General features: G+C 37.8%; 2 protein-coding genes across 2 annotated transcripts in view; both read left to right on the top strand.

Annotated features, from left to right (window-relative positions):
- The first annotated feature begins 1,038 nt into the window (after positions 1–1,038).
- On the top strand, positions 1,039–8,769 carry LOC139977534 (intraflagellar transport protein 25 homolog). Its single transcript, XM_071986913.1, has 4 exons — positions 1,039–1,192; positions 4,031–4,137; positions 4,745–4,857; positions 6,367–8,769. Exons 1-4 carry the CDS (start codon positions 1,104–1,106, stop codon positions 6,469–6,471), a joined length of 414 nt encoding a protein of 137 aa, XP_071843014.1. The 5' UTR covers positions 1,039–1,103; the 3' UTR covers positions 6,472–8,769.
- A 3,274-nt stretch (positions 8,770–12,043) lies between these two features.
- LOC139977448 (zinc finger protein GLIS3-like) overlaps positions 12,044–24,061 on the top strand; it is a 67,462-nt gene continuing 55,444 nt past the window's right edge. Inside the window, exons 1-2 of the mRNA XM_071986791.1 lie at positions 12,044–12,321; positions 22,706–23,074. Coding sequence (XP_071842892.1) covers positions 22,720–23,074 — 355 coding nt within the window. The 5' untranslated portion in view covers positions 12,044–12,321; positions 22,706–22,719. The remainder of the gene's footprint in view (positions 12,322–22,705; positions 23,075–24,061) is intronic.

Here is a 24,061-nt window from a genome sequence, read left to right as displayed (position 1 = left end):
ATATCATGCATCTGTAATTTTTACTTCTTCTGTGTGCCAGCTGAGAAAAATCAGGTTTTCATTCATATAGAAACATAAATAATAGACTTGATTTTTAACTTTAAATACAACACAAGTGACACTGTGACACACTGGCAACATTTGATCTACAGAAATGTACATGAAAAATCATAGAAAAAGTGGTGTTTTAACTCACTGGTTGGTGACATACTTCAGCAGTGTGTAGATAAAGTTATTTCCAATCATGAAATGTAACAAAATCACCTTGTTTGGATTTGTCACGAAAAAACTATATTTGATATAAATTTTAATGGCTGAGGCTATACTCCAGGTTGTGAAATGTCCAGTTTAGTTTTAATTTTCAATAACAAGTTCTGCAGCGTATGAGAGGTTAAAGCCAGTAATGCTGTCATGAAAGGTCATATCAAAACAAGCGTTAAATAAAACTCAATTATCTTTGACTTCCACCCTGAGACATATAGGTCAAGCGATTTTTAAAGGCATTGAAGACTCGCCCCAAACCGTGTGTTGTCCTGTGAAAAAAAAGTGAACTGTTGTTCTTCTTGTCGCTACAAAATGCAGACAGTAATGAAACGTGATACCTTGTTATCTTTGATCTAGACCTGAGATGTCCAGCGCAGCTATGTACAATGTGTTGTATGTATATGTAGCTGTATGTGTATTTTCTGGGATCGATGGTGGTGTCTAACACTTCTGTTACACCTCATTCGAAACTAGGTCAGATTACCGGCATGAGACGTTTCTTTGTGCGGGAGTCTTCACAATTAAAGCCTTTTGACCTCTTCCTTTCTCAATTACGTGCTATTTGAGCTCTTACCTTTCTTGACTAAAATCCATCATTATCACCATCTCGTGTCACCTCCCTCCCCCACCAGACTACAAGTCCACGAACTCACCTCTTTCCTTCCACTTGTGGAGCGATCAAAACTTTTTCATCTACGGAATTTGGCACTACAGGGAGGATATTTGTGCGATAAAAAGGTGTCGCTATTCATGAACAACACTTGACATGCTTGTAAATATTTTGAAGCTCGAGCTGCTGTATAGTGCAGACCATCATAACAACGTAAAGCCAATTGAAGATGGACGTAGCAACCGCTGAATCCGGAGCTCAAATTCTCCTGGCAACATCAAGTGATTCAGGAAATCCACCAGAAAATATGATTGATGGGTGAGTTGGACAAAGTGGTCAGTATTTTCCATGAATCGGGCTGTTGGCAGTGAATGTAATTATTAGAATCTGAACAAATCGAAACCAGTGTAAAAGCTATCCTAAGTAACGTTTCCGCTTAGCCTACTCACAACGTTAGTCTAAATCGGACGTTAGACAGGCATATTGTATTCCTAATTTCCGAATCCTACCTATTAGACAGACATGTAACAAATATGTTCAACCCCATCATATTTAGTGGTAGACTACTGTATGCAAAAATAATTGTATGAATGATCAGTAGAGTCCCAATACTAGTAGCATGGTGGGCTCATAATTGACGCATTTAAGGATTTGATCAAAGATATCTATCAAGGAAAAATCCAAAACACTCAACTGTATGTGTTTTTCATATGTGTAGTTCCTCAGAAATGTTCTGATCTCAAAATATTTAAGGTTCTGTGCTTATGCACCGTACAAATGAGCAGAATTTGACCACAAAATGTCTGCCGTGTCAAGTTCTTTTATACCCCTAAATTGACACTTTCGTCGATAAGCTAACTGCAGTGTAGGCCTTAGTATACATCCATTGACTTTAGATGCTGTTTGCTATGCTCTGAGCCTCTAAGCTCAGACAGGTGAGGTCACAGAGAGTAGTTTTATCATATTGAGGTAATGTTGGGTATTTTTAGGGTGTAAGATTTCCAAATGCCCAAAAAACGTGCAAAACTGGGGAGAGGGTATTAAAAGCTTAGAAAATACCACAATTTGGTCAGCAAATAGCTCAAATGGATTCAAACTCATGAAATATGTAATTCTGCTTGACTGCAAAAAGTTTAGGTGGCCTGCTGTATCGTTGCTAGTAATAATTGAAGGTGCGTCAATTACGGGGGTGCGTCAATTATGAAGCCTTTACTATACTTAGTATTACTTAGTACCCTAGTAGGATGGTGACTTCGAAGTTCGGCCACTTAAGACTTAAAACACCCCAAAACTAAATCTTCTGGTATAAATCATTTGAAAATATACTTCATATGGTGGGAGAATTTTGTTATAGTACGATACACGGCCAAACTTTCTTTCCTGCAAACTGTTTTCACGTTGTTTTCCAAGAAGATTCTTCGTGATTGTGGAACTGGTATTTCTTGCTAGAGTATTGCGAAGTTCGGACGCGCAACCCACAGTGTGGCGATGGTGATAAAATTGGGGGCGCAGTTGCTTTTTCAGTAATTATAACAGACTTCATAGATCTTCGTCATTTTATTGACAAATATGTCAGTAATTTCTTGCACACGGGTCATTTTGGAGAGAAAATAACTGTAGCTTCGTACTTTTTGGTGAAATTTGGCTCTTCCTGTAGATTTTCATGGTGAAATCGTGTATTTCTTAAGGGTGGCCGATCTTCGCAGTATGGCGAACTTCGCAATACTGACTATACTAGTAGTAGCATGGTCACTTCGAAGTTCGGACACCTAAGCCTTAAAACACCCCAAAACTAAATCTTCTGGTATAAATCACAAGAAAATATACTTGATATGGTAGGAGAAATTTGTTTTAGTATGATACACGGTCAAACTTTCTTTCCTGCAAACTGTTTTCATGTTGTATTCCAAGAAGATTCTTCGTGATTGTGGAACTGGTATTTCTTTGCTAGAGTATTGCGAAGTTCGGACACCCAACCTACAGTGTGGCGCTGGTGATAAAATTGGTGGCGCAGTTGCTCTTTCAGTAATTATAACAGACTTCATAGATCTTCGTCATTTTATTGACAAATATGTAAGTAATTTCTTGCACAAGGGTCATTTTGGAGAGAAAATAACTGTAGCTTCGTACTTTTTGGTGAAATTTGGCTCTTCCTGTAGGTTTTCATGGTGAAATCGTGTATTTCTTAGGGCGTCTGAACTTCGCAGTATGCCGAACTTCGCAATACTGACTATATTAGGGGCTATAGGCCTATGTAGGCTAGACTGGTCCAAATTTTGAGACCTAACTTGGGGCGGTTAATGTAATTTACCAGTTGTATGGTCGCACAACAGATGCCAAGACTGAAGTTGTGTATTTTATTCCGGCCTAACTTTAGAATCCGTACCATATGAATGGGAAAGCTTACTTCGGCAGAATAACAAAGTATAATCCGGCTGAATGTGTGTGCTCGTCTGTCTCCCAAATCAATAGAATAACAGTCAGTGAATAGGTGCGTCGCGTGAATGATTCGCTGGAATGAATTAAAGGGGTAGAGTTCCAGATTGGGTAGTCGAATAGTACGGATTCTAAATTAGTATGTTTATTCCAAACTATTCCAAACATACACGAACACGCACCGTGAACATCACTACAAATAATAAAAGCGTTGATCATGCAGTGTAGATTACTCCAAATGGAGAGTTGCGTCACATATGGTGAAGTCCCTTCATACATCAATAAGCCTGAATGATCAGGTTTTTCATAAAACTTAATGCTGTCTGAATATCAAAGGCCAGCCAACCAATAATCTTATGAGTTGTACAAGGGTCAGTTGTTAGACCATGGGTGTCTTTATGATTATGGAAAGCTACGTCTGTCCGGTCGCGGTCAGTCAGGGAGTGTGCGACCAGCTTTAGATGTTTCAAAGTGTGGAATGAGAGTGTCAGATACATTCTTCAACAAAAAGTTTCTTTTTGATTAAATTTCCCCTGCCCTCACAATAGCTTTGCCCCCAAGTAGTCTAGTAAACATGTCAAATAGATTTTTGAAAATGTTCAAGTTCTTAATCGATAAAACCGAGTCGTAAGTTATGTATCTTATGTACACACTGCAGTAAGAAGGTTTGGCATTTTACCTTCGACAGTTTTATTTTATTTTATTTCCCTTCATTCCTAGGAGGCTAGATACCTTTTGGGCCTCAACTGGGCTGTACCCACAGGAATTCATCCTAAGCTTTACAACATTAGTGAATTTGAAGACTATCAAAGTCAATTCATTCCAAGGTAAGTATGATCACAGCCACTGGGTGTTGTGTACAAAAGCAATAGGAATACATTACAACAGAGCCTTAAGCAAGCTGAATAAGTTAATATACTCTATGATGAATAATGGACTTTCTACAGACCTAGAATTTCACAATCAGTTGAACCATTTACAAAAAATTACCAGTGCATGAAATGTCTACTTGCTAAAAATATGTTCCCACTGGCATTCCCTTTGAATTGACAAAATTTAAGCAACATGTGTCTACTGGCAATAAAAAGAAAATGTAACTAAATACCCTAATAGGTAAAATGGTAAACTGTTACCATTACCTCCAATCACTTTAAAGATTCTGAAATAAAGCAAAGAAATTTTTAGGGCAATGATCCCCCCAAAGAGGAGTGAATCCACTCAAAGAGGAGTGGATCCACTCCAGTGGAGTCAAGCCAACCAAACAGGTCCAGCCCTCAGTGGTGGGTTGTATCAATGTTAAAATAACAGCCAAAAGCCTTACAAGTGTGTGCCTCCTACACTGCTGTATAAAGTAGTAGTCATATGTTACATTTTATTTTTGAAAACAAACGTTCAATGTTGTCGTCATTGTCTTGCATGTTTATCTTTTTCCAGTTAAGGGCCTCAAAATAGAGCGCAGTGTTCAGCAAGAACCAACAGATTTTGAAACTTTGAAGGACGCTGAGCTGTCTCCATCCGATGCTTCATTACAGACGGAAGAGTATAAGGTCAGCTTTATTGTATTAGCATGTACTGAATATTCAGTAGCATGTGACTGAACATCTTGTTATTTATGGTCAGCTTGAATGCAATGACCTATTCAAATGATGCAACTTTACAACCACTAACAAGGCCATACCGTCGCATATGCCATTAAATGTTGGCAAATTCACACTGTATCCTACGTTTAAGAAATGTCTGTCGGCTAATTAGAAGGTAGTTATAGTGGCCAGATTGCATATACTGTTCTTCCTTGTGAAAAACAAAACTTTTTAAGGTTTGTTCAGTGAATAATCTTGTCATTTACTGTCACCATGAATAGATCAATGTATATCTCCTTTTAGCTTTTGCATCTATGGTAATTTTACACTGATTCCCTTTTGATTCAACCACAACGGATATGATTCTGATCTTCAGATCGGTTATTAGTCCAACAGTAATTCGGTCGGTTGGATATTCAGGGTTTTCCATGACCTCATATTCGCTTACTTAATATCAAACCTACATAACTGTGCTTGAATATCGGGATTCGGTGATATTTTCTAAATTTGGAGATAGCCTGTATGCTTTCACAACGCATAAAGACATGTGCAATTGATCTACACAAAGACCAGATTGCATGAAAATGCCAGAGAAAGAGGGAACACTTAGTGGTGGATTGTTGGCAAGGTATTGCAGCGCTATCGTTAGGCTATGTTCAGTTTTGTATCACCTTGTTTTCTAGCTTGTATATCAATGATTACATGAAGCATGATCTAAGTTTTGGACTAACAAAAACACAGACCCAGATTTTGTAGACAGAATGAAGGAAAGTCATGATCTTTGTGAAACTTTGTTGAACCATTTCTTTCATATGCACACACATGCAGTTCACTCCACACTACACAGTGTTTTCACTCTAGCCACATTAGGTAATGCAAACTTAACGGGAATTAGGAAGATAACTATGCTAAGGATTCACTGTTGCATATTCACACTGTTGGCAAGTTAGCTTACTATAGAATATAAGGTGTTCTTGTAGGTGACACTTTGAACAAGTTTGTAAGTACTAACTGCAAGATTGCTATACTTCATGGGCCCAAAGAAAACCTCAAGCCCACATTCTGGTGGAGTGTCATTGATTTTCCGTATAATGTACAAAACATTTATCTTCAAAAACAAAAAATTAAGTTTTCAAAAAAACAGCATTTTGATGAAGCCTTGAATGAGTACAGCTCAGTGAAAGGAAGTCTGAAAAAATAATAACACTGATTATGAAGAGAAAGTAAGTTATTGGAAACATGTGCCATGATGACAAGAAAAATCCATCGCTGTAAAATCTGCTGATGTAGTAATTAAGTCATTTTCAAGCCAAAATTTCAAGAATTAATAGCAAGATCTTTGAGATTACATTGTCTGGAATATTTATGTAATGTGTCATCTTGATTTCTTTTGCTATTTGACTTTTGCTGCAATCGTCTGTTCTTTTTCTCTCTCGTTTTGTTTCTTTATCGTTGCGTTTTGTCATTTTCACGTAGGTCGACTCATCGACAGCCAAGCATCTCCGATTCATCATCACATCAGGTTACGATCATTTTTTCTCCGTTCACCGACTCTCGGTCGAAGGTTCTCCAGTATCATGAGGAGGCGACTGCCCTGTTCCATTCTGTCTAGCACCATCTGATGTAGGAAGCCTAAATCAAATAGACCCCACGCCATTATTGAGAAGGAATTATGCTTCGAGGAACTATGACCTCCTTGTGTGACTTTGTGAGGGTTGTCATTACTCAGTGTCATGTGTGAAGCCTTTTGCTAAAACTCCTTTATTCATTGAACCATCTAAGAGGGAAATATGTAGCACCCGTAGGTAGTATTCATGGCGCCATCAAAATATGGAACCCTCTGGAGTCTTGTAAAGTTCAACTGATTCATTGGGCCTGATAGATTGATCCATGGTGTTGTGAGGGGTTGGTAAGTGGGAGGTCTGGGGGTGGGAGGGGGAGGTTATTGCTCCATCTCATGTATGAAACCTCTTGATGAAAGATAACACTTTTCAGAGGAACTGATGGAAGGAACTATGTTATCCTCAGGAATTGTTCAACCCCGATACTACTACCTAGTGACAGTATACACCCTTCCATCTTAATTTAATACCCTGTCATGAAGACTAAACTTTCAGAGCTTGTACGAACATTGTGGTAGTGATGTCGGAATCTTTGAAAATGAATCAAGTTTAAGAAATTGAAAAACACAGATGGAAAACTGACAGGGAAATTTGAGACAATGGAAATGAGTCAAGAATTTAATGGCTAGAACCAGTGACTTCTGCACTTGTAATCCAGAAGCCACTTGTCTCAAAATACTGTCCTAGCTACAGATCTCTCTGCTCTTTTCCATTTTCAATTTTAAATGACAGATACATTAATAATGATATGGTTATATTAATGGCATCGAAGACTCTCACACAAAGAAACGTCTGATGCCGGTAATCTGACCTAGTTTCGAATGAGGTGTAACAGGAGTGTTAGACACCACCATCGATCCCAGAAAATACACACACAGGTAATTAGACACTAGTGCACAGTCAATACATGCAGCTACTGTCAATACCCACAACACAGTGTACATAGCAGCAATGGACATCTAAGGTCTAGATAAAAGATAACAAGGTATCACGTTTCATTACTGTCTGCATTTTGTAGCGACACGAAAAAAACTTCACTTGCAAGCAACGGAAAGTTAACTTTTGTAGATGGCGGCACACGGTTTGGGGCGAGTCTTGAATGCCTTTAATCCTCTGATGAGCTTAGACAGTTTGCTCTATATGTATAACTTAGCACTCTACCAGAATGTTCTACTCTTATGTAAAGATCCAAGAATGCACAAGTGAATTCTTCTAGAAGCTTCTACATTTACAAGAGTTTTCACAACATCGCAATCATCTCAGCCTGTGTAACGTTGATCTCTCCTCTGTGGAATGTCCAATACGCAGGGTCCTTAAGAGTGCAAAGGTCACAGGTAAACGAGATGGTATGCTGAGAGTTTAGAATCAGTTATGTGCAATCATTTAAATGCCCAAGTGAGAGTTTGATATTTTAGTCAACAAACATTGCAGAAAAAAAGATTCAGTTATTATAAAATTTTCACCGTGACAGAATTTTGACCGTAAATTTCCTCAGATTTGTCTTGAACACCAATTATTGCAAACGATCGCAAACGAACATTTTTGGTGAGAGGTTTTGGTCTCCTTGCTGAACATCTACAGCAAGGGTGGGCAACCTTTTGAATGAATGGGCCAGATATAAGGAGTGAAAAATTTACCGGGCCGCACCTAACCAACGACCTGCTGTTGATTTCAAACCTTTGATTCCGAGCACTTTCAAGCAATAGGTGTGTGTACTTAATCTGTATTCACAAAAGCAAAATGTCAATACAGTACAGTTGATAATTAATGGGCATAATAGGCCTATGTGACAACATCATTAGTACCGATAAATTCTAAGCAGCTAGCTCGTTTTTTGTGATGATTTAAAATGAATCAATTTTTTTTCTTTTTCTTGAAGGGGGGAGGGAGGAGACTAGAATGTCTGTTTTTCTTTGAATATAAATCCTAGAGTTCTGTTTTCAGATCATTTCTGCGTACGTGATACTGACTCTTGTCGATAGAGTTTCTTGTTAATACCAACGTAAGAAGAGAGGTAGATTTTTGTTGGTCTCAATCGTGTTTACATGTGACTTGTGTACATTCCTAATCTTACATAATGATTCACCTTTGACCTCTTTGCCTTTGATTCATGTGAAATGTACTCAATATTGTGATGTATTAATTTATAGCGTCTTTGTTTTGTAATATATAGTTCTGTGAGCAATTTTTGTGAATAGTTAGGAATTATAAAAGTACTTCAATGAGGAAACGAAAAAAAATTGGATTTTGTCTGTCTATTTTATCCTGTTGATGGTTAATGAAGAAATGAAACTGTTCACCTTGATCTGTGTACAAAATAAGTGAGATGGATTTTGTGATGGGCTCCTGGGATTCCTAAATTGGCCCATTTCTACCTAAGTGCACTTCAGATGCGTATTATTTTGTGCTGGTGATTATTTCTGATCCCCTCCGAAAGAATAATCCTCTTCTTCCCTTATTCACACTTGAGTTCCTCCTGAGGCGATAAATGGCCAACATATATTAGATTTAACTGTGTTTGTGATTTGAGTTAGGTTGTGCAAAAATTACTATTTCCTGCTTTCACTCCATCACCTTTCGTATCACCATTTTAGGTTCTCTAACGAGTATTCCCTGACAGGAATTTGCCTCTCTCTGGTCAACACAGATTATGGAAGGTAGGTGTGGGCAGGAGTATTAGTATACTAGTTCAGTATTCACCCCCAGTGTTGTATTGACACCTACCCACCCCCCCCCCCTTTTTTGGTCTTAATTTTTCTTTTATTATAATTAGAAAACATCTGATATATACGCTGGTATTCCCCAGGTCTTGAAACCTGAAGTGGAACTTACTCATCGAAGAAGTGTTTGTGATTGGTATAGGGCCTTTTAACCAAAGAGCACCTAAGTAAAGTATTTTACATGAGAAACATAATCCCCGGTTAGAATCCCACCACCATCATTATAAAGATAATGCCATAAACTACTTCCAAGTTTGGAGCATCCCGGCTTTATTATTTTTTCGTGAAAACGCCCTCTAATGTGAAAGTTATTTCCTGAGTTCAAAGTAACACGCGCGATTTCATATTTAATTCGTGTTGTTTGTTATGGAATCTTGTTATACTCCTATTTGATGTATAGATGCAATATATTGTATTTCGTAGTAGGGCTCGCCCGTCGGAGGCAGCCCCAGAGAGAGTTAGGATTCCCATCGTCTTTCAGGGACTATCTTTGTCGGGCGGTGCTTGGGCTCTGTGACCTTTGTAACACTGCGATCAGGTTTTTACTGCATTTGTCACTATAGCATTTGCTTTTGATCAAATGATACTTAGGTCTAATTGCAAATTGGTGATATAAATTACTCTTAAAGATTTATGTGAGGTTAAATAGAAAGAGGTGTACACTCGGCGACGAGCGGGCTACTTTTCCCAACATAAATGTGGACAATCCTGCGAATGGACCATATCGCGAGGACTGACCCCCCCCCCCCTGCCCCCCTCCCCCGGCTGACGATGGAGGTTTGGGTGCCCTGTCACCTCCCACGCACGCTGCTGTGAAACAAAATAGCATCGACGTATTTTTGCGAAGGGGCGAAAACACATCTATACTTGTTAGCCTTGGAGTTTCACATATCCCTTATATTAGATTATAGGCGTACATTTATCCGCTATGAAAGTGTTAGCGGAAACAATTTCCTGTTAGATAATATTACATCCCTTCGAATGTTGTTGTCACTAATTGTTTAATAAGGACTTTTCCATAAATAGTCGAACGTCATTTCATTTTTTTTCGTTAAACCGACTGCAACAAAAGGAAAGATCGCCCTCATTTCCTCTTTCAGCACTTGCTGTCTCCCTACCGCCATTTCTTACTTAACCAAAAATGCCCTCTATCCTGAAACTATTTTCCAAAATTAACTGCTTCAAACTTTTAATTTTGCTTGACTCCAGATTATTATTGTTGTTATGGATCTTGTAATATTTATTATCCGAGTTACATGTCTTCGCAGTTGCATTCCTGTAGATGCGACAGGTAGAATGCAACTATGATAGAATAACCTGTGGGACCTGTTCTCGGATGTCGAGGAATAATCTCAAAAATTTCACCGTGAAACTGTAACAAAGTTTTCAAAATAGGCCAATCCACCCTGAACATATCCACTAACTTATATAATTGAAATCGTAATGATTTTGATCGAACGATTTCAATTATATATAGATATTCATTTGCCTTTGTCGTTTACCTCCATTTAAATAACATAACGTCTGTTCCAAGTATCTCTTTCGAGATCCGACTTTAGGAATCACAAATGATTTCGAGTTGGTTAGCATCATGTAATTGATCTCTAGAGTAAGGCAAAACTATGTCACCAAAACAGAACTAGTATTGTTTGATACAGGTGACAAACGCCTACAGTGGCATTACGACCTTCCTTACCGGTTTCGAACCTCTGGACATACAATCAGCGTCCATAGCCTAGTGGTTAGGGTGTCCGCTTATAAAGCGAGAGGCTCGGGTTCGATCCCGGTGGAGGCTGGAAGTTTTGGAACTGTTCTGGATTTTCCAACTCACTACAATTTCAATTATCAAGATAGATATATAGATAGATAGACAGACCGACGGACAGACAGACAGACTATTTTTGGCAGTATTTTGTGAGTGCACTAAATGTTTCCCCCGGACTGGAGGCCATAATGGATGCATGGTCACTAAAGAACATTCCCCAGATGCTGTCTGCTTAAAATGCTTTAACTAAATGCCGAATACTTCGATAGTTTCATAGTTTAGTTGCTAGTTACCAAAAAGCTTCTCAGTTAATTTGGTAAACGGCAAGATACATGTAAGATAGTAGCCCATTTAGTTTATTTCTCTAGTCTTGACTTGGTTGGCATACATAGACTGAAGTTATGGCATTTGAATTCAACTCTGGCGATATAGTGCAACAAAAGCAAAGTATAGTTCTGTTTGTACATGCTACTTACATTCCTGGCGATAATATGTCTGCCAGTAAACATATTGTTGTCACGAATGGTCATTACTACTGACTAAAACTGTCTTCGCTTCATCCCGGCCGTTTCGACAATGAACCCCATTGAAAGTGATCTAGAATTAATATCATAAACGGACGCAAGCTAACAAATAGGACCCGTTATGCCATATCCTCTTTGATTTCCTAGGTTCTTGAGTAATTTATATTTGCTGACATAAATATACACTCCATGGCCTATATTTCGCTGAGTTCATGATTGCAGTTGCTGTCAAAAAGGTCGTTATTCTGAGAAACATGCAGAAATGTAATCAAGGTTAAAATTGTGATCAATTTTACAGCTAACGATGGTACGTTACTTTATGAAATTACGAAAGCACGTTCATGGCCTACTTTTTTTGCCTTATTTTTTAGATTGTTGGTTTGAACCGCATGAACGAATCATATATGTAATTGATTGTGGGAGAACTTTGACATTTCAATGAGGAATGTTACTATGACAACGTATGGAGGGCGCTAACCAATTTGACAGTTTCAAGATTGACAGTTCTTTTTCTGTGTCATTTTCCACCACAGCAAGTGTACAGTTCAACATTTACCGTTTGGGTTTGTGCGTACCTGTGCTGTACAAAGTGTACCTCATTACAGATCTATTCGAAGGAACGAACAGGTACTGCGGTTATCAGCACGGCACCACTCATAGGAAAGTTTGAAAAGAGATTATTATCCAACTACATTCTGAACTTTTTGAAGGTGTTTCAAACTTAAGACGCAAATGGATAGCAGGAGTTAAGTGGATTTATGGAGTTCCTTAGACATTGTTCCTGTAACTGCAGGCAAAAGGTAACTTCCAAGAACTTTTCACAACTGTCAAAAGTTGTTTCTTGCTCACATAAAGTTAAGAATAAGACTTGGTGAATTCCTACATGTATATGGCCTTCCGAAGTCTAACTCCTAACGTACACAGTTGTAAATACTGTCGGTGTAGCTTAGGCCCATACACACCAAGGTGTCGGTGTTACCTGGTCTTATAATTCATAGTTATATCTAACCATATATGCTACTGTATTAATTTTTAGAGGCAGACAGTTTGTAGCCTTAACTACGGTTTTGGTTCGTTTGTTAAGTAATGTAAGTTGGCAAACTTAAAAGTGTCTAGGCCTAGCCGAGTTAGTCTAACTTACCTTTTTAGTTTTATCTGGGCTTCAGGTTAGGCCTACTTTTACTAATTAGGCTAACCCATGTTACTTGTCAGTTGCAAATATTTTAGAAGTTATTTTAAGTTAGGCCTGTTCTAACCAAAGGCCTAGGGCCCGGCCTAACTTTAGATATGAACGTTAGCGTATATATTACATCTTGTTAGAGTTAATGTTAGTCCTACTAACCAGCATTGGCAGTAGCCTAGCATATACGGGTATTGACCTACTGCAGCACGTTTGGTCCAGTTATGATTATGATGAACATAAGCATCTACAGGAAACTCTATGTTAAATGATATCTTTTTCTATTTTTCATGACATCTAGCATTCGCAGTGTGTTAACAACATACACTACACACATCTACATTTTACAGTATATGTAGATAAATTTGTGAAGAAACTATGGACAATTTCTGTAGCAAATAATGATACCATACTGGTACCTATTAAATTATAATAATAGTAATTAGGCCTATACTCTGATAGGCATAATTGTCTTATGAAGTGCAGAATCCAACCTGAACTTAAGTTAGGTAAAATACCATAAAGTTAAAGTTTTTGCACTCTTTAAACTTCAACTCACGATTGTAAACAAATAACAGTCTAGCTGATATGAGAAAGCTAAATATAAAATAAGTTACTTGATAGTGACATACAGTAACTTTGCAACTTTCTTTCATCATTTGACTTTACTTTTGTCAAAAACATATTGACAGATTTGCTAGCAAACTTCAAGTATGGCTTGGTTTTCATTGCCTTACAAACTGGCTATAAACCAGTGGTCAAACATTTCGCAAAAGTTAACATTTTTATTTTACAATTATGAGTAGGCTGCACAGGGTATACCAAAATACTTCTAATTCATTCATATGATCTGATTGATAGCATAGTAGTACACTTTTAAATTCAACTTCCAGTAATCGTTCCCCATCACCCCTCTCTATTTCCCCATTTTCCAAACCCTTCCCCCCCCCCAAAAAAAAAACAACAACAAATGTGTAGTGACACTAATTCTGTGGGGAAGATGACTTTTGCAATAGCACTTTATTAAAAACAACAGATTATCAAAAACAAACCAAAAAATTCCCCAAGGTGAAGAAGCGTCTGTAAAATTTGCCAGACCAAACGTGCCAACTTTCTGTTTTGGTGTTGTGATTTTTTTTGTAATTGGAACAAACTATAGAGCAACAAGCAAGTCCACATGTGTACTGACACAAAGTGTGCAAAACTATTTAGACTCAGTATTTGCAAATCTTCACTACAGAAAGTAAACACTGTAATATCTTTAAAGAAAAACCTAAACCATTGACGCTTGCACATGTGGCTGGATGATGTTATATTTAGACTTCATCAAATCTTCAGCTTTGTGCGTGAAGAAACATGAAATCTGTGGTAGCTCCCAAATGGCATAAAAGTGTTCTTAGCTGTTTTGGAAAGTTGTTCTTCGTGACAGTTATCTTTATGTCATAGGCCAATAATGATGGCTGGGTTTGTGTTCCTTATAATAATTTTTTTGGAGGGGAGGGGGACTTTTCTGTACTAAGAGTTTGATAAGAAGTGAATCAACCGTGCTATGGCCGAGTGGATTAAGGCGGTGGAATTTGAAGCAATGAGGCTTAGCAATCGGGAGGTTCGGGGTTCGATTCCTGGCCAGGTAGCTAGTAAGGTCGGATTTTTTATCCAAGAGCAATCTACGGTTTTCCCATCTGAAATGACTAAAAATTGAAAAGATTCCAAATTTGAGTTAAAATGTTGAATTGGAAACCACCCGACGTGTAAGTTGTAGTCCATAAGCCCTTGCAGGTTTCTCCCTATTTGTGGTCGCTTTAGCGTCATAAATATAACTGCTGATTATTAATTAAAAAATAACTTAAATATAGCCCTACATGGAACTAGTGAACCTGATAGAGTTACATGAGGAGATGCCAGCTATAACAACCAGATTTTGTAGCTAGCCATTGAATTTAAAATATTTATTTCCTTCTTGCTTTCTCCCCCTCCCCCCCCCCCCCACCACAAACCTCCCCATAACAATAAATTTTCAACCATCATTTTCAACATGATTTAACAATATCACAGTAACGAAAATGGAAGTTTAGAATCTAAACGATCAGATTTTAAAAACAGCCATGGCTATGAGTAAATTGAATTAATTGATAAATGTAGGGGTAAAATTGAGATTGCAGAATGGCAGAATGCCCTGTGCTATCTGATGCAAGTTCTACTTTAAATACACAGAGCTTATGAGGTGCTATAACATGACACAACGTATCCTTTGCATTAGTCACATGTTGTGTAGACTTTTTCTATATGATGGCCACTTGAGACTGAAGAGTAGTATGTTAATCTGTCAATCAATCTTGGTTTAGTTTACAAAGGTTAATGGAAATTGCTATGGTATACATATGCAAAGATCTGTTGTTTTCCTGTTTCTATGGACAGAAACCTCCTCAGAAAGTGTACTGTATGTTAGCTTACAATTTGTCGCTGAGGGTTTTATCAATTTGAACTTGATCACTAGGAGACAAGTATAGCAGTAAACATTGTAGAGTTAGGCAAACAAATATGAATATGAAGTTTGCAACATGAGACCAAATTCATATCAACACAACATGCCAACAAGTCTAATAGGAAACTGACATGCTAGCCAGCCTAGTACTGATATGTACATACACACATACACAAAATAAAAATGAGTTTAGGGCTTTAGGCCATGTTCTATATAAATAAAGAACAACACACCAGAAAAATCCAACTGCACGACCGATTTCTTCCTTTTGGGACTTATCAGACGAAGGTAGGAATCGAAGCCCCGGATCTTGTGTCACAGACCGAAGTCCATACCACTCGACCACAGTGATTCTACTGGTGAAGAACACACGAGTCTAACGTTACAGTGCTAACTTACAAGGCTTAATCGATGTATGTAGTATTACTTATAATGTACAGCTCTCGCGCACTATTTTAAAAATCCAAGTTTTGGAAAATCCCAGGACGAACGTAACTAACATAATATTCCCTGAGAAAATATTAAGTAACTTTAGTGCACACGATATTTGTGATGTACCACATCAGGCAACTCGATTAGTGTAACTTGGAGAATTCGTCTATCAACCTAATGGCCCAGATTTTGTTGTTTAATACATGGCAATACCTCAGTTCTGTCAAAGAGCCGAAAAAGTAAACAACAGAAAGTTCAGGAGAGCAAAACACAACATGAACAACTGGAACCTGCAGGCCCAGCATATAACAAGACCTAACCAGTCTCCATATTGGAACAAGAGCACAGCATCATAGGGCCCAGGTTTAAACAGACATAATTTAGGCCTAAACCATTATACCAACTGAATTACCAAACTTGATTTCAGTGAATGAATTAATGGAAAATTGTCACATTAACCTTGAACATGATTTGTGATTTTTTGGTGCTTTCATTTTGGACAACCAAAAATATCCTTTGGACAACAAATATGAAGGCAAGGTTGTCCGAAAAATCACATAGCGTCATCTTCTGAATGGTAGAGAAGGTTCGGAAGGAGTAGAAAGTGGGCGGTTTCTAGGAAGTAGGAAGATGGGGAGGGGGGGGGGGTTGGGTGGCAGTGCTGATAGTCTGATGTGTTACCATTCATGTAGCTTAATTTAGATCTGGGAAAGTGCAAATGTAGTTGGGACGCGGTTAAGTATCGTCGCCTCATAAATATCCCAAACCAGTAGGTTTTGGGGAATTTCCCAGAACTTTCCTCATCAGCGTGTTATACAGATACCAGCTGCATTCATCCATATGGTAGGGTGTGTATGACTAGTTCTGCAGGCCTCCTGTCACTACCTAGCTCTTCAACCTAACTCTTCAGAGCAGGAAACTGTTTTTGGACTTGTTTTGGATACATCTTGCCAAGTTCTTTGAAAACCGAAAATATCAGCTTGTATGTCAACTTGTCAAGTAATCTCAAGGGGCCTTTGAAGATATTTTAGCTAATATATTTACTGGAACCTGTGTCACCTCATCAGTAAATTGTACTGTGAGTTGAACTGCCATAACAAGGTGAACAGCATTTTTCAGTTACTCAGGTATGTATCTGGTGCCAGCCACATGCTCACATTCACATGTTTGCCTTTGAGTACCCATTTTCCTTTGAAAACCTGCATTCCCTTGAGTACCTGTTTTTTTTTTCTATTGAGTACCTACTTTCCTTTTAGTACAGGTACTTTTCTTTGAGTACCCTTTCCCACGAGAGGTTATGAAGCTGACCCCAGTGTGGCGTCCATATTTGAGAATGGTTGGTGGACCAACGCTGCACAAAAGAGCAAATGCAAGCAAGAATAGGCCCTGATAATTGTAAACAAATCAAGTACCTATTTTATGGTACAATTTACCCCGCCTTGAGACTCTAGCGGGTCTATGTGGACTACATAGCTCTTGTGGTATCAGATCCTTCTTCTGGTTCTCAAATGTGAACAAGGCTCATGATTTCTATATTTATGGACAGATGTGGACTCTTGCACTGGGGTTGTAAGAAGCAAGAGAGAGTATTTCAACCTAACTACCATAATAGTGTTTTTTGACAGCTGGCTAAAATGGCTAGATCCATTTGTGGCTGTGTTCTGGATGGGTCCTCCAGTCTTGAACCAGTGTGCAAAGCCAAGTACCCATCTTAATCCGTAATCTCTTTCTACTTGCAAATTTGATCTCCCTCTTGATCGGATCTGATTCCGATCGCCAGTGGGAGGTCCCTGAACAGTTAGTTGCGTTAATCATCGGATCAGTCTTTAGTGAATATTGTTGTAGAGATAAGAGGTACTGTATGCAATATGACAAATCCTGGGAAAAACATGTGTCTTAAGAGCTACATCCAACAGATTCTAAAATCAGTTGGACTGAGAATGTCCAACCGTGGGATCATGACAGTACGCCACCCATACAGAACATATTCATTTCCTGTGTGGACCACCCTTCAGACGAGGGTACAAGATATACAATGTTTTACACATTGGACAGACCTTTACCCAGACCACTGAATGTTCTGTTCGATTGCAGATTGCATAATCAGCATCATTTGATGTTAAAAATTAAGATGGTAGAAATAGATGTGACCATGTGGTGTGTACTGTACTTAAAGTTCTACAGACACCTGGGAGCAACATTGTCCTAGACAGTACTCTAGTCTAATCACTCTAATGTATGCATAATTATTTATCATGGAAACAGCTTCAACTCCCATCAAAATCCATCAAAGATTGACCATTTTACAAGTCTTTTCTTAATTGTAGTTTCATTTATGAATAAACATTAGCTAATTATGTATACTGATGATGTACAGGGAGTCACTGCCTAATTTTCTATGATGTAAATTCCTTATTTTTACTAGGTGTTAACATATTAACCTGGGCTAAAATAAGAAATTTTGATGAGCACAACACTCTAATTTTAATGAAATTGTTTTTCATATCTTTTTTTTTTAAGTAAAAATATGTCATTCATTCCCTGTCTTGCAAAAAGGTAACAAAAGCACACAAACTTTACTGCAAGGGTCACCCACCAATTTTGGACCTGATAGTTTCTCTGTAACTATTAAAAACTCAGTAACTGTCAGAAAAACTTAACAAAATATGATGTTGTATTCATATCTCTGGCATTTAAATACCACAGATATTTAACAGAGAAATTGTGTGATTTTTGCTCAAATTGAAAATCTCCACTTTTCACTTCATATTCTCAAAAGAAGGATACTACTGACATTTCACACCTGACATAATTTGAAAATCAAAATTGGTAATATTGCCCCCAAAAAAAGCAAGACATAAAAAGAACAAAAAAGGTGTTGGGAATTTCTGTTATAAGTGAGTAAGAAATAATTCAAACAAACCGAACAAGAAATAAAAGAAATGAGAATACTAAAGAAAAACTAAAGCTGTTAGTTAATGCAGGATAAAGGTTGTCATATTGCAAACAAAAGATTTGGGTTGCCTAGCTACAGACAGGAAATAGAGAAACTTGAACTTCTTGGAATTTTCATTATAATGTGCCAGGAATTTTCATTACATGTATACCATCCACAACAAATCCAGTATGATTGGATGGACTTTAGAAGTGAGGGAGAGATTTATGACACTTGATACTCTAAAAATTTGGAGAATGAAGAATGGGGGCATTTTTGACGGTATTGGATCTATTACCTTTGTGGAAATGAAGATACTTCTAGGTAGAATGAAAGACTATTCAGAAAGTTAGGACATTTTCAGGCAAACAAGGTTGAGTGAGTGACTGCTTTGGATTGATAACAACAACAACAACAACAAAACTATTACGGGAGTTAGTTGATCAATTTGTTTCTGAATTATTCTTAATAAATAAAGATTTAGAACATAGAAAATAACGACAATATATTAATTATACAGTGGTATATTTTGTTTCATGAATTTTGTAAAAAGGTTTGACATGAAGAAAGCTCAGAACATACTCGATCATCTTTGCATCGGTAAACTTATGGAAGTATGTGTACCATTTATTCTTATGTTTTCATCAGAAACTCACCACTTACAGTACTGAAGGTGATGTTTAATGGTTAGGTTTGGTTGCATTGTCATAGGTCTAAGACCAAAGCCACACAAAAAAAAAAAGAAAAAAAAGGACAATAATTTTGTGGTTAATTCCCAACTTGGAAATCTGTTATAATTTGAGACTAGGTTGTGGTTTGGTTACATTGGATGCATTATTTTATATCATATTTCTAAATTTCCTGATCCATCTAGAGCCTTGGTTTTCAACCTTTTTTCGATCACGAGCCCAATTCGTCTTCCGAGCCGTCCTCGCGAGCCCATACCCTACCCTGCAAAGTTATCAACTTCATAAAATCAATTTCACAGCGTTTATTAGTGTATTCTTGACACAAGTGACCCGGGGACTCAATCAGAGCTATGTATGTTCCTCCGTGATCAGATGACAGGTACTGCCCAATTAGAGCCTATCTCAAAGATTTCTTGCAACCCTCAATGGTATTCTCTTATACTAGTCTTATAGGGTTAGGGTTGAGTAAATTTTACCCGTTGTACAAGGTTTCATCGAAGAGGCTTCCTAAGAAACATCATCATGTGCCTTCGCCACCAGCCCCCAAAAATGCCACAATTTTTAATCATTACTGGGGCAATGCTCGCGAGCCCACAAAATCGGCTTCGCGGGCCCAAATGGGCCCGCGAGCCCAAGGTTGAAAACCACGGATCTAGAGCAATGATCATTGTTTGTAGCGAAAGTCAAAATCACTTTGTTCCCCTAAAAATTGTCACAACTGCCATCAGCTGAACATATTTTGTTGATGGCAAAACCTGGAGGGTAATTGTTTGGCCATGATTTGCATAAATTGTCATTCTTTGGGAAAAATTAGTACTTGTGGGAAGAATTATCGTAATTTTTTTTTTTCTTTGTGATGAAGTAGTATTAATTAGCTACATATCAGGACTGGAAGAGTAAATGCATTGTAATTATTGTTGTTTCTTTTAGTATAATCGACAGAATGGTTAACTTCACTCCTCTCTTACCTGTCTCCTTAACCTTTGCATATCTACCTAAGTAGCCTATTAACTGGTAACATTCTTGCACTGTGCCCACCCCCCCCCCCCCCAATGGCCCCATCTCAGGTCACCCTCTTCCACCCGAATCTACCATTCATCGTCATTAGACACGTGTTTTCTGATTTGATTTGCTAAACTTCAATTCCATGCTTAGCATTTTTGTTCTCTTGGTTTTTAGACAAGTCAGGAATCATCAGTTCCATTGATTCCAGTATATAACTATAACAAAGTCACTGCTTAATGATTCAGTTAGCAAATTTTAGCTGCTATGTGCACATTCATGTGTATCTTTCATCAAATCTGCAGATTTTGAGACCAGAGTGACCAGATCAGATCTCATTGTATTGCGAATCAGCTACATTACAGTCCTATGAAGCTGTTCACAACGTTAAGTTTTGATAATGAATTATGCCACTGATTGGCTTTCCAAGAATTGTTTGTGTAGCCTTGCAGAACTTGCATGTGATTAATAATATGATCTATAAATGACAGTGCCTGGGCAATCAATTTGTCACTGTTTATTTGTTTAAATGGAACAGTTAATTAGTCACTTATTAGCGATTATTAGCGGAGTGAGAGGACTCCGTTCAAGTACGTGCAAGAAAATATTCAAAGTTTAATTGGTAGCCTGATTGGTTTGTAGGATGTTAACAAAATGTAGATCCATCAAACAAGATGGTGCTTAAACCGAGTCCACTCTACTAAATCATATATATATCACATGAAGGTAAGAGAAACAACTTGACCACAATGTTGAGCTGTCAATCAAAGAATAGTTAGAATCCATCTATAGTGCTTTGATTGTGCCTAAAACCAGGCTCTTCTCAACTTTTGCAAGTTTGCATACAAATTGGTCATAATGTAGTGCACTGTATCTACATTGACCCTTACCAGGGTCAAAGTTCACCCAGGATTTTAGCCACTGTCTTGTCAGGATGGCAGGACCATGGGCCACAAAAACTAAGGTATATATATATATTGTAGCTAGCAATGGAGCCTGTTCAGTGATTGTACCTGATGATAAACTCAAGTGTGTCTTGAAACGTATATATGACAATGAAATATAATGGAGACTTCACAATATACTATATATGGGTAATGAAGGTGGAATTCTTTGGCTTGAAAAGCTGAAAATACCTCTACCATTTTGCATATAAGTGCTGTTGAAAAAAGGAGATTTTGTTGCAAAATAGACTCCCTACTTAAATTAATTCTTTGGGTTGAAAAGCTGAAAATAATTCTAACCATTTTGCATATAAGTGCTGTTGAAAAATGGAGATTTTGTTGCAAAATAGACTCCCTACTTAAATTAATTCTTTGGGTTGAAAAGCTGAAAATAATTCTATCATTTTGCATATAAGTGCTGTTGAAAAAGGAGATTTTGTTGCAAAATAGACTCCCTACTTAAATACATAAGTTGTACATATGTGTCTGGTGGTAAGCCCTGACGCCCACCAGTTCACATTCTATCGAATTAGTTTTTAATGATCCAGGAGGGCTGTGTACACATATAATGTTCCCATCATTGACTTTTTAAAGAGCCATTTTTTTTAACTTATATATGACATATGAGTTGTTTGTGAAGAAAAAATCTCCCCAAACAGAGCTCTAAGAAAAATCTTGCTTCCTTTGGGGAGATCTTACCCTATTGTAAAAGGGTTATTGTGCCTGAGAGGTCTGTCATATATCTATGATGTCATAGTGCCATTAGAATCTGAAACTTTTTAATTTCCATTTGTCTTTCTGTTCGTATAATTTACAAGTTAGAATGTTAATAACTGTGAACACTGAAACCAATGCCATCATTGGGTTTTGTAAAACAGCTTCAATATTTTTGATTCAACATTTGAAAAACTCATCTCTCCATTACTAAAAATAAACATGGTAGTAAATTAATAACTTACCCAAAAAAATTGAAGATGATATCGTGGTATTTAGACTTGATCAAGTCTTCTGGCTTGGTTATGAAAGCAGCATTAAAATCTGTGATACTGTAGCTGTTAAAAGTTAACTTGTTCATCATGATCAGTTATCTCTTTCACACAATAGGCCAACGATGATGGTTGGATTTTGTCTTCTTAAAGTCCTCTTTTTCGCAAAACTCCTCAAATCGCAAAATTTCCCTTGGCTGGTTGGTGTCAAAGTTGGTCATTCACCATTAACACTATCACAGAGACTATAAAAAAGGATGTTTGAGTTTGTCTATAGTCCTTTAAAGTTTCTTCTATAATTTAATCTTAATAAAATAAAACTGTTAGCAAACTGCTTATCCACTAGAGAGCCTGTGTAAGAGAATGTATAAAAGTAAGTTGGCCTGACGTTTTGATCCTAGCAGGATCTTCTTCAAAGGCTATATGACAATTAACAGTAACAGAAGGGACAAAAACATGCACAGAATACAGACGGGTTAATGAGCATCTAATTTATAATTTAATTCATAATTCATAATTTAATCTTTGCAGCACTGACTGTGATCATGGAAGATGACGTGTCTCATTGCTCCCCAAACTCGCACCACATGCCTGTATCGTTGGGTTATTCTAATCGGCCCATCCCACCCATCAGGGTACAGAGCGATACACCATGTCCCCCGTCGAACTCCACCACTCCCATCCCGCATCACCTAAAGCACATCAAGCAGGAGCAGATTGAGGTCAACGGGGACTGCGATGACATCTGCTCGTTCGTGGTGCCCACTTTGCCGAGCACACACCGTGGACACTTGAAGGATAAGGTGGACGTAAATGGTGACAATATCAGACAGGGAGAGGAGTTGAGAACGTACACGACCTTAGAGGCCAGTCAGAAGAAGAAACTAACTCACCAAGCAGGTAAAAGGGAGATTTATTAGGATAAATGTATCTGACATATATGTACGACCGAGATCTGTTCACACGGTTATTATATCTGATCCTGTACCTGAAAAACCTGAAGTATGTTAAAAGAAGCCCAATGAAATTGATGTCGCAATCTTTTACATTCTTTCTGTACTGCTCTGCAAAATGCATTTTGAAAATGGCCTCTTTAATCTGTACAGTAGATTGGTCACTGTTAGGACTGTTCTACTCTGACCTCTGTGGTACTACTGCTGGGTCACCTTCCACTTCCTTAGACATATATTATTCTGAGAACAGTACTTGCGTGCTAAAATATTATACAGGCCTTTTAAACGTGGTAGCATCTTTGTACCCATCGTTTTGCTATCCTATACGATTTTTAACCTCTCTTTTGTTTGTTCAAGTTACCAATCAGATGCATGACAAAATTGTTATTCCCTGTTCAGTGTGGAAATTGCATGAATTCCTTAGAACTACAGTATGAAAAGTCAAAATTCATTGCCATCGGCCAAACTGAGGCTTATTCATATACGAGTGCATGGAAGTCATATCAAGCATCAAATGAATTATTAACCCTAGTAAGCTACCAAACATGCATTAATTTATCAACATTATGCCAACAAAAACAACCTTGATTTCGATCAGCTGCGACCAAGTGTCGAAAGGTTCATGCAGCAGTTACCCGTAGACACATAAAGAGCAAAAATGCTGTGATAGTGAGGAGACAGGTAGGCTCTACGAGTAGTTATGATTGTCCCAACCAGGTAAGTTTTTGAACTTGCAAGGGCAGTACTGAATCACATCAAACCCACAATCTCATTGGTGTTTATATGATTAAACAAGTTTTAATCGCTGCGTGAATGCCTTAAAAGAATAGTCCAGATCAAAATTTCGTTTTGATATATATATATGTTAAAGGGGAACATAATCTTAGCATTCTGAACATTATTTATCAGTGTGCAACTGTGACATAGCAATGAT

The sequence above is a fragment of the Apostichopus japonicus genome, chromosome 2, assembly GCF_037975245.1.
Source record: "Apostichopus japonicus isolate 1M-3 chromosome 2, ASM3797524v1, whole genome shotgun sequence".
NCBI classification, from domain to species: Eukaryota; Metazoa; Echinodermata; class Holothuroidea; order Aspidochirotida; family Stichopodidae; genus Apostichopus; species Apostichopus japonicus.
The sequence above is the reverse complement of the archived record's forward strand: the minus strand, read 5'-3'. Positions and strand labels throughout refer to the sequence as shown.

What these genes read in the sequence shown, in the direction of transcription:
- LOC139977534 (XM_071986913.1), top strand. Translation starts at nt 1,104, where the DNA reads ATGGACGTAGCAACCGCTGAATCCGGAGCTCAAATTCTCCTGGCAACA. An exon ending in CCAGAAAATATGATTGATGG is followed by an intron (nt 1,193 to 4,030) that starts GTGAGTTGGACA and finishes CTTCATTCCTAG; the next exon opens with GAGGCTAGATACCTTTTGGG. An exon ending in TACAGACGGAAGAGTATAAG is followed by an intron (nt 4,858 to 6,366) that starts GTCAGCTTTATT and finishes ATTTTCACGTAG; the next exon opens with GTCGACTCATCGACAGCCAA.